Source organism: Nematolebias whitei, chromosome 1, assembly GCF_014905685.2.
Source record: "Nematolebias whitei isolate Nwh7 chromosome 1, NemWhi1, whole genome shotgun sequence".
Classification (NCBI taxonomy): domain Eukaryota; kingdom Metazoa; phylum Chordata; class Actinopteri; order Cyprinodontiformes; family Rivulidae; genus Nematolebias; species Nematolebias whitei.
In genome coordinates, this window is record NC_056498.1 from 65345613 (window position 1) to 65356969 (window position 11357).

The 11357-nt window shown below is 38.3% G+C and overlaps 1 protein-coding gene across 1 annotated transcript in view; it reads right to left on the reverse strand.

The window, feature by feature from the left end:
* The window catches only part of kcnma1a (potassium large conductance calcium-activated channel, subfamily M, alpha member 1a), a gene marked incomplete in the record, with an annotated part of 198584 nt that overhangs the window by 49628 nt on the left and 137599 nt on the right, over positions 1-11357 (reverse strand). Inside the window, 8 exon segments of the mRNA XM_037680098.1 lie at positions 252-320; positions 465-574; positions 1074-1229; positions 2493-2562; positions 2644-2726; positions 3857-3962; positions 4083-4193; positions 10311-10402. Coding sequence (XP_037536026.1) covers positions 252-320; positions 465-574; positions 1074-1229; positions 2493-2562; positions 2644-2726; positions 3857-3962; positions 4083-4193; positions 10311-10402 — 797 coding nt within the window.

The following is an 11357-nucleotide window of genomic DNA, read 5'->3' on the forward strand; positions in this document are numbered from 1 at the left end:
ATATATATATAAATATATATATATGTATATATATATATATATATATACTACTGTGTGCATATATATATATACACAACTCAAGTGCTCATCAAATTATTTTTGGAAATTCTGCAAGAATGACTTTAAAGGGAGGGGAATAAACTCAAATCTAGATTTTGTCTTAGAAAATCCACTTTAAACAAACCTCTCTGTAACTCATAATTCCTTCAGCTACAGTGGACGTTACTCAAAGAAAGATTCACTTTACAAACCTGCTCTCTCTCTGCTCAGACTTAAATTCAACGGCAATAAGCAACAACTTCAGCTTCACGTAGCACAGCCTGTAACACAAACACAGATCATTAGAGAGGACAAGTATAAAAACAGATGACGGCTGTTTCCAAACACTTCCACATCCCCACAGACCCTTGTTTGTCTGACTCCATCACCATCTCAAAATCATTCATGAGTGGAGTAGAACTTACTCGCAGACAGTGGGGAAGGAGAGGCCTACAAAGGCACTGGACAAATACTCTGTGTACATCTCATTAGCCACTCCTTCAAGGTAATACTTTTGCCATGTGTCCTCCTCAATCTGACAAAGAAAAAGAAAAGAAGAAAAGCACGGAAATGACAAATATGTGGATGAATAAAGACAAGCATGAAAAAGCCAGCAGCCGTTCAATGTGGTCTGCAGATGTTCTCCTGCAAAGCATCAGCCTGGTCATTATAAGCTGATCCATCATCTTTATGACATGAGAACAGCTCTTTGATAGAAGCAAGTACCTCAATGTTTAGCCACAGAGCGCTGAACAGATTCCACATGGGATGTCACTTTAAAATATGATTCGCCAGAATGACTGTAAACACAGTAATGGAAGTATTTGTCTGGAGAAAAGAAGACGGCAAAATTCCCATGGAATGTACCGTCTAATAGATCTCGACCATCTGTCACGAGATAACCTACAGCACAGAATGCGCATATGCTAACCTCGTCAATAATGAAAATAAGAATCCTTTTTGGTGCAAAAGTGAAACCTAAGAGTGTGTTCGTTTAAGCACATAATGCAAGTAAATCTGTCCCTCTAAATTACCTCAATAAAGGACCTCATGGAGAAGAGATTGGCTAGCATCGTCGACAGGCCCTGGGCCAGACAACTCTGGGCAATGAAGCCTGCCTTCAGCTCCGCCAGGCAAATAGCATCGTCACCTTCCCTCCAGTTCCAGCTTGGAATGTTCAACAGATGGGCCTTTATTGCACGGAAGACAAAAAGGTCATAAAACAGGGGTAGCTACACAGTCGCCTGTTTCATAAAAACAAAGTTCAGCTTAGGACATTTTATTTTTGTGTGATTTTACTAAAGGTCGAGCCAACAAACAGCAACAAAAGCTGGCACTGATTTGGAACACAACCAGGTAAACACGGGGAAATGCTCACTCAGCATGGTATGTCTTTCTTAATGTATAAATTAATAAAAACTTATAAAACTTTAAATATACATATTTTCTAATTTGGCCAACTCTAAGATCAGTTAAGTATATATTTTTATTTGTTTACGTTTTGTACTTAATAAAACCAAGAGATAGCATGCTACATGCAAGTTTTATATGCTCTTATAGTTAACACCAATTTAAATCAAATAATTTACATAAAAATATTAACATGTGATGCTATAAAGGTAAAACTTTCATTACATGGGAGATCATACCTTGTTACTTTAACTGGCAACATATATAAAGTTGATTTCATTTAACTAGATTTTTCACTCTGATGTTTTTAAATGTAAAGAGGAGTTTACTTCTTTAAAGACTGTGGCAAACAGACAAATGAAAAATGTATGTTTCTTAACAGAAATTTTAAAAATTGCAATTTCATATTTTAAAGATGCAAATATCCTAAAAAAAAAAAATCAAAAAAAAAATCTGATCTGATCAAACAAGTATACTAGTGAAAAGGCTACATTAATATTTAGGCCAGGCCTTCTGACAGTATTATACATAGAAAAAAGCCAAATTAAGATCTATCACACAAAAGCCAGCGCAGACATTTTTTTTACATCAAAATCTGAATATTTTAAAACTAAACTAATTCATTGTACAAGACATTAGGTAAAAATCTAAACGTCTAAAATCTAAAATAAATTTTAAAAAATCTTTTTTTTTTCCATTTACCCTTTTTTTTTTTTGGATTTTATCCAACAATACAACATTTTCTCACAGCAAAGTTGTAAATGTATACCTCATTTCAGTCAGGTGGAGAAAGCCTCAGCATGTTAACTCAAGGGTGTCCAGTCCTGCGGCCCTCGAGGGTCACTGTCCTGCATGTTGTACTTGTTTTCCTGCTCAAACACTCCTGATTCAATGGTTGAATTATCTCTTCAAGTTCTGCTAATTACCCATTGATTCAAATCAGGGGTGTTAGAACAGAGAAGTTTCTTAAACATGTAGGACGGTGGCTCTGAAGGACCCGAATTGGACCCCTCCATGTTAACTGGACAAACCTGGACTCTTACCTTATTGTGGTACTGTAGCATCTGTGTGATAATCCTGATCTTAGGGTGGTAGTTCTTGATGGATATGACCCTTGAAAATCAGGTAGATGTGTTCAACATATAAATCACCAAGTCACTTTCTACTGATTTCACATTGTTCACCAAGAAATACCTCATGATGTTGGAGGCGTCTTCGGCATCAGGGTCTGCACAATATTTGTTGGCTAGAATTAGGCAGGCATCTGCAGACTCAATCTATGCATGAAGGACAAAAACAAATACGTTAAAGGAAAAGCACGTTATCACTTAGGCAGAGAGAGTATGTGTAATACTGGCACTCCAAAAACATTTACCGGTATTTTTGTAGAATTTTGGATAACACAATACAATTTTTTTTTTGTCATATTTTTTTTGTCATTAAAAAATTATACTTTATTGTTATTTTACAATGTATGTCAATATTTTTTCCACAATAAAGATTTTAAAATACTGTAATCCCTCACTACTTTGCGGTTCGACTTTCACGGACTCGCTCCTTTGCGAGTTTTCAAAGTAAGATTGGACATGACACACTATTGGCTGATTGATGGTTGAGCCACAAGATCAGCATGGATTTTTTTAAATAAAAAAAAATATTTTAAATTATTTTGCACCTGCTGCACATGTGTGCAGCCCACATGTGCAGGGAGAAGCTCCCTCCTGCAGCATGTAATGATCTCCGCTCTGCAGCGAAGAAGTGTGCGTGGCCGAGAGCCCTGGCAGGTGACAGAGAACGGAGATCATGACATTTTTTTTTTTTTTTTTTTAGCCTTTATTTATCCAGGTTAGTCTCATTGAGCCACGAGAACTCATTTTTCAAGAGAGACCTGTTTAGGGAGCACATGGTGGGGTTAAGGACCTTGCTCATGGGCCCAGAGTGGAGCGAATGAGGGTGGGGGCAAGTGTGGGTGTTTCACCTACCCCACCCACAATTTTTTTGATGTTGTCGGGGCCGGGACGTGAACCGGCGATCTTCGGATCACAAGCCCACCTCTCTAACCTCTGCGCCACCACTCCTGACATGCTGTGCTCTTTTAGAGCGTTTAGAGTTTAGAAACATTATTTCGAATATTGCAAGAGTGTGGGAAGGGTTTAAAACACCTTTATATATACTGTATATAAATACTAAAATAAACTACTTACTACAAGCCCTTCTGTGCGGTTTTTCACTTATCACGGGTGGACTGAGAACAGAAACCTCCGCGCTGAACAAGGGACTACTGTAATTGATTTACTGAACTGAATTAAACTCACTTATTTAAATTTAATCTACACTTCAGTTTAACCGAGGCTATCTTGACTGTATTGTAATTTTAATGTTTTGAGACTTTAGTCACTGGCCGTACCTTCACCCGAGCCAAATCATGAGGGTTGAGAACAGATCCCTGGTAGAACTCCACTTGGGTAAAATGACGTTTGAACAAGGCTTCCAGCTCAAGATTAGGGGAAATACTAGCACATATAGAAAAAAGACAACAAAAAAAAAGGCTTTAGAGCATGTATGGATACGTCACATAAACCAGAATGCTCTGCACTCCCCCACACATCATGTCAAGGAAAAGATGAACTTACTTATGGAGAAAAACAATTTCTACATTGACATCATCCCTGTCCTTGTGTAGGAAGTCTTTGAGGAAGTTGGAGACACTTTCGAGGGTGATATGACCACAGACCACAATGTGCCTGGAAGGGGGGAAGACATCCTTCTGAGTGAGCAACATAAATAAGTGCAGACACTGGCATGCCTCCCAAAGGTAATCAGACAAACCAAAGCAACACAATACTTAACTGAAACGAAAAGACAGAATGCTTTATAGACATGTCAAAAACGAAAATGCCTCTTGAAAGCAAACAAGTAACTGAATGATATATTTTTGCCATATAAGTGAACATTTTCCTACATGTAATGAAAGTGGTTAAATTCATTATGACAAATCCAGTCAAACACTCAACGCTGAAGCACTTTAGAAAATCTAAGATATAATCAGACATCCTACAGTGGTTGGGCTGTCATCCGTTCTTAATATAAAAACTCGCCCTGCAGCCAAACCACCCCTTTGTGAGCCGAATGGATGCTGACAAAGACATGGACATCAATATAATCAGGCTTTTATACAAAACATTAGTAAAACTTTCAAAATGATTCAGAGGCCTGTGGTTGACAAAAACTCTAAACAGGACTTCAGCGTGTTTGACGGGTTCTTGGCAGGACTCTGCAGCGCGCTACAGTCCGTCAGAAGCTGCACAAGCTTGATTACAGCCGAAAGGGAGAAAAAGCGGTTAGTTTAAATGATTTTTAGGGATGAGGTTGTGTCCCTGATTGTCCTCTGACTGCACTGCAGGAGTGAAAAGGGCAGCTTTGAATTCATCTTCAAGATGAGGCTCACGCTGAGCAGTCTGCGAAGTTGTTGGTTATTAAACCTTTGGTGCTTCTGCAAGACTTTGTTGTGCTAAAAACTAAACGTCTAAAAAGTGTGTTGTGAATTGGTCATCGATGAAATTAGTTTACTTGATACAATGCAAATAGAAAAATTTCAAACTTGTGCTTCAGACTTATAGCGATATCAGTTTGTCGTATTTGTCTGAATGGAAAACAACATACTTTGCTTTCTACTTTTATTAAAGGTCTTTGAAATAATGTGCCTAATTTAAACCATCTATAAATCTGTAACACTATATAATGATAAAAGGCAATCGTCCAGAAGAATAAAACAACTTGAATGCTGCATTTAAATAACTTAAAAGCACAAAACTAGAAACTGTTATAAAGCAGAAATCTGGACGTAGGCAAACTATTAAGACACAAGAGCCTTCATTAAATGAGTTAATCATCTGAATAACTATAACTGAAAAACACTCCATCTATCAGGCCCAAATAGATGTTATTTCCCATTAAAAAATCCCAGTCTGCTGGTAATTTACATAAGGCACATGCATGAATCTTAAGATTTAGGAAACAAAACAATCTGGTTTCAGCAAACTAATCAATAAAATACAATATCCTGATGCATGCTCAATAATCCAGGTAGAAAAATCTAATAAAGTTAAGTCAGTTTCTCTGGACAGTCAAATAAATAAGTAAATACAAATTAAATTTTAAATAATAATAATAATAAACAAAATAAATACAAATAAATAAAAAATAACAATAAAAAAGGAAAAAAAGTTTGTTTTTTTTTGTCCAGAAGATGTGACTTAACTTTATTAGAATAAAATACAATTTTGACTGCTTAAATATAAAAATATATGGATTTAATCTTTTTTTATTATTATTCTTAAGTTTGTGGAAAAAGAAAACTTTTGATTAGCTTTCCTCCTGGTTCACATCAATTTCCTTGGTTATTTTCCTCCTTTAAGATTATTTTACCATCATTTACTTTAGCGTTCTGTTTTATTAAAAGCACTAAATCTTTGCATACAGCAAATGTAATTTAAAGTGACAAACGCGAACCTAAGACACTAAATAACCTTTATTTGCTCAGTGGTAAGCTAAGCTGCTCAGCTGAAGTTAAAATAAAATATTGCTGGTGAAGTCTTACAGTTAAATCTTGTTTAGTTCAATCCAGCTCTTTCATTGACATGAATTAGTGTTGACACTCTGCAGACACCATAACTACCCTATGGAGATGTGTAAGGCAATCTATATAATGACAATAGCTGTGTCCACTACTTCATGTGCCAGGAGACAATTGAACCACTTTAGTTTAAGTGCCTGAAAGACCTTAAGAAGATCTGTATGTGACATTTTTCTAAAAAATAAAAATAAAAAGTTGTGGTTATACATGTGCACTGTGTAAAATCCTATCACCAAATTACTTTTATACCAAACAGGAAGCTCTGGTGAATATATTAACCTTTTAAAGGCCAAGAGTATTACTGACATCTGACTCAGTCTGGCAGGTTTAAATGCAGCTGGGATATTTATTGAAGTTAAATGAGAACCACAGTCCACATCACGAAGTGCTCTCCTACCCAGAAGAACATGGAGTGGGAAGGATTCAACTGAAGTGCACTTGGCAACGTAAAGTGAAAATCGCATTGAGAAAATGACAGGCTGTGAATGTTGCAGGTCAAAATGGTTTGCACAGATGTTGCCTCCATCCTTTAGGAGAACCTAATGAACAGCAGTGACTGCAGAGTGGGCCAGAAGATGACTGATTGTCCTTTAGTAGTGAGGAGTTGGGAAGTTTGTGAGAAGACAGCTGTATTTGGCTAAAATATTTGTAATTTCAATATCCTATACAAGAGGCATTTCATATTTATTTAGGTCAGGGGTTCTCAAACTGGGGTCCCTGGACCCCCGGGGGTCTGCGAGATGGTGCTTTGAGGTCCGCCAAAATTAATAAAAAAAATTAATTATATATATATATATATAATATCTATCTATATATATATAGATAGATATTTATATATATATATATTGCTGTTATGACTCTGTTCAGTTTTATGTAAAGGGTTTTCTGTAATAATTTGATGGTGATACATTTATGTTTATTATGTGAATAGGTACAGTTTTAAAGGAGATTTTGTTGCTGTTACTTTTCTCAAAACTGTAATTTTTGGAAGCTGAAATTAAAAACTGTGTTAATTACGTGTGTCTCGAAAGAAAAATACCCCATGTTTAAAAGTATAAAAACTGTATTAGCCCTATTAAAAAACAGGTCTTAAATATTTATGCTACACAAATTTAAGAAAATTATTTTGATAAACATGAGGGTTATGAGGGAGTCCCTGAAACTTTTTCTCCCCTGTAAGGGGTCCCTGAACCCAAAAAGTTTGAGAACCCCTGATTTAGATTATAAGTAAATGAGCCTATTACAAACAATCATTATATTTAAAAACAAGAAAACTGCTTTAGTTATCCAAACTGGTTAGTTCAACAGTTTATAACATGCCGTCTTAAGTCAAAGTAAAGAAAACCATGTCAAAAGTACAAAAACATTACAAATAAAACAACCCAAAACTCTAAATTATATTGAAAAAAGCAGCACATTCACGATCAATGCAAAGAATGACCAAAGAGCGTGCACAGAAAACATGCACAGACAACATCCAGGATATTTTGGGGGATAAACTGAACACAAAAAAGAACAAACGGAGCTCAAACATGAACAGCAGAGGTCACTCACTTACTGCTCTAATCCTTAGACCAGTGAGAACAGTTGTTTCCATATCTAGAACTGTCTTGTTATTTTTAAAGATCTGGTTCGGCGTTATAAGTATAGTCCTGAATATAGTTATAGTTGAGGCAGGGTTGACGTCAGAGGGATACACTTTTTACTTTAACGTGGACGACTTTTTCCATTTTAACCTTATCTGTTTTGTAGCATTAGGGTAAATCGCTCCGTGTTTATATTCAATAGTGTGCGCTTATCTTAATTCATACACTTTAGGTTGCAAACCCTCTAAAAGTAGTTTCAGACGCCTATGTCGGAGTTCAGCCAGGGTTGATGTCAGTTTTCATGCCAGCTCCTCGGCCGAAATTGGGGCTAATGGAAACCATGGAGTCATAATGGAAACCACAGGGCTCCAACGGGGGCGCCAACCGAACACAACACTTGTCATTACTGTATCAGCGCACACTGGTTGAGAGCTGTCTGTGTGATTCTGGGCTGTTCGGAGAACTATAAGCAGCATTTGCATGAAACATAAATCAAGTTTGGATCCAACTCTCCTTGAAACGGCCTTAAAGGTTTGTTTTAAATGACAGCAGTCAGGCGCAGACGTTACATTTAGGATGGGTTTTAAATAATGCACAATGACCTCATCAGTCAAAAGCATTGTAATCAGTTGTAATCTAATCTCATTTTCATGATGCGTTTTTTTTGTGACAGCTGCTAAAAGATAATGCACTGGAACTTCACATGCAACTTGCACGACAAACCGGTTTTTAATAAGAGTCAGCTCATACACGTCTAAATGGTTGTGCAAAACCGTGGAGTTCCTCTGAGCTTATGCGTTTGCTGGGTATATGATTGAGTCCATGTGTCTAAAGCGAATGAGAGGTGTAGAAGACAGGGTTTGACAGGGGCTTCTCTCAGCACCTTTATGTGCGTCTGGGATGCAGTCACTGGCTAAACACAACATTCCATCAATCTTATCTCGGTGACAGGCTTACTGAACATAGGCTTTTCTTTTCCTTTCCAAACCCTCATTCTACTGCTGACTCCATGAAATTCACCGAACAGAATGACGGAGCAAGATTGGACCAAAAAAAAATTTAAAAAATTATGCGAACAAAAGAAGATTGCAGATAGTAGCAGATGCTGAGTGTTGCAGAACCTCAGAGAAAGACAAAGGGAGGGAAAGAGAACAACTACTTTTCCTGTTCTGTACACACTGCATTTGGCTTGAAATGAATCTTTGTGCTGATTGTCAGTAAGGTTTGAGCCACAAGGGGAAAGGAGAGTAATCCACAACAAGTGCCGATCAGCGTCACGCACTTTTTTTACAATCCACTGAAGCAAAAATCACACGTAAATATACTCCAACATCAGACAAGCACAAGAAGCAGGCGAGCGCCGAGGCCCAAGCAGGCAAAGCAAGCAAAAAGCAATCTAGAGCCTCCAATGGGAGCGAGGCATCCAGCATTCAGGGTGTGGGAGCTGACTGAAGATCAGGGCCAGAGTAATGTCAAGCATTGATGATGCAATGTGCCAGCACAGACAGACAACAGAAGGACGACTTTTCCGTCGGGGTGTTGCAATCAGTGAAAAAGCCACAACAGTGCAGGTCATAAAGAACATCCCATGAGATGCAGATAAGGAGGAAAACGTGCAAAACGAATTCAAGCAACAACGAAAAAGAAAAAGGAAATGTGTCCTGCAGTTGTCATTGAAATTGATGATGCTTAACAAGACCATCAATAATAATGCACTTGCATTTTTATTTTATTTTTATATATTCATATAGTATTACAGGAAAGTCCTTTTAAAACGGATAGTAGGGATTTCATGACTCTTTGCTTGCCTTTAGTTTATTTTATTCCTGAACCCTTAAAGACAAGACTGTTGAGAAACTTTGGGTGCATGTATAGAAGCACCACAGGTTAGATCAGAGCTATTTAACTGGCGGCCCGGGGGCCAAATCAGGCCCACGGATGACCCAGTTCAGCCCACCAATGGGTTCATTTTAAACCATAAAACAAACTTACTTAACGACAATAACTGCTGGATGTCCCCTGAGCTCATGGCTTTCAGTAACTGAGGCCCCCTGAGAGATTTAGTTGAATAGCCCTGGTATAGATTCAGTCTTAAAAGTCATGAAAGCTCTATTTTCCAAATCAAATTAAAGCGAAACACAGGATGTGTCAAGGAAGGTTAAAAAAAAAAAAAGCACAAAAATGACTTCAGGAAAGCTCCGACTGAAGGACAGGTAGAAGCAGATTGAGAAAAACGTCAACAGAGAAAGAGAAAAAGAATGAAGGAGAGCGTGAGGGGACATGGACATGTGTCCTAATGGCCAAGGTCTCCAGTCACACAGTGTGACTCAATGTACTCAAGCTTTACTCAACTTAAAATGTCAAGATAACTAACCCCCAGTGCTTTTGAACTTAAAAAGGGGGTGGGTACAATTGTCACACAACCACACCATGTCTGGATTCCAACTTACTTTCTGCCTCGTGTCGAGTTATAACTCCCTCCGTATTTCTTCCGATTAAGGATGAGAGCAGCAATTTCTGGCACGTAGCGAGCAAACATGGCCTACATGCATGGAGCAGAAAAAAAAAAAAAAGAAAAAGGCATGCAGAGAGGGTTCTACCGCACACGGAAAAACAGCAGAACCATCTGGAATACTTACTTTCTCCCATTAACCGCACTATAGGAACCACCATATTTCTTGCGGTTTCCTATTAACTCTATGATTTCAGGGACGTAGCTGGCAAACATGGCCTAAGGAGAAGATAGGAGACAGAAGAGGAGACTAAAAAAGAGACTACTACGCCGCAGAATGGGTTGCGGGGAAACCGGTGCATGAGTCCAATTTTCGGAGAAAAGGAAATTTGCGTTTGAGTGAAAGCCTCTCTATAAATACGAGAGAGGTCTGCATATAGTAAAACTCATCTTGCGTAAGAAGATCCAATATTTAAAGACAAGCAAAGGCAGAACCATCGTCACAGCTGAATTCATCTGTGACAGCTCCCCATAGTTTTCGGGGGGGAAGAATTTTCAAAGCTAAGGGGAAATCAAAACCTGTGTGCCATGTTTTGTCCAACAAACACAGATGATCTGGCAGGTTGATGTGACTAGCCCCACCTGATGCTCCACAGCTGCAAAACACATTAAGACTCATTTATTGGTAGAAGAAATGAGCTGCATGCATTTTGCCAAGCGTTGAGGCCTAGCATGTGAGAACAGTGTTGAAATGTTGCACACCATTAATCATAACTACATCTGTAATGTTAAATAAACAGATGTTTTTTTTGTTTTGTTTTTTATCCTTGCAATTATATTTGGAATATCTACATGAACATTGCAGAGGAATGAAGTGATACTTTGGGAGTTTGATTTGATCTTTGGCTTTAAAATGCCTTCAGTCTGTAGTTATTCTACCAGTGATGCAGCAAAAGCAAAGCAGGGTAAGGTGCTTACATAAAGACTTTAAAAGAATTATATGATATACATCGTGACCACAAAGCTGTAGGTAATCCCCATGAAAACAAGAATCCAAACAAAAAACATGAATCACAATTAAGCTGAACTCTATTAACGTGTGTGTGTGTGTGTGTGGGGGGGGGGGGGGGGGGGGGGTGAGCGGCACCACACATGGGGGGGGGGGGGGGGGAAGGGTGAGGGGGGGGGGGGGGGGGATGGCACCGTCGCACAAACAAACCGGGCGAGGCAGAGC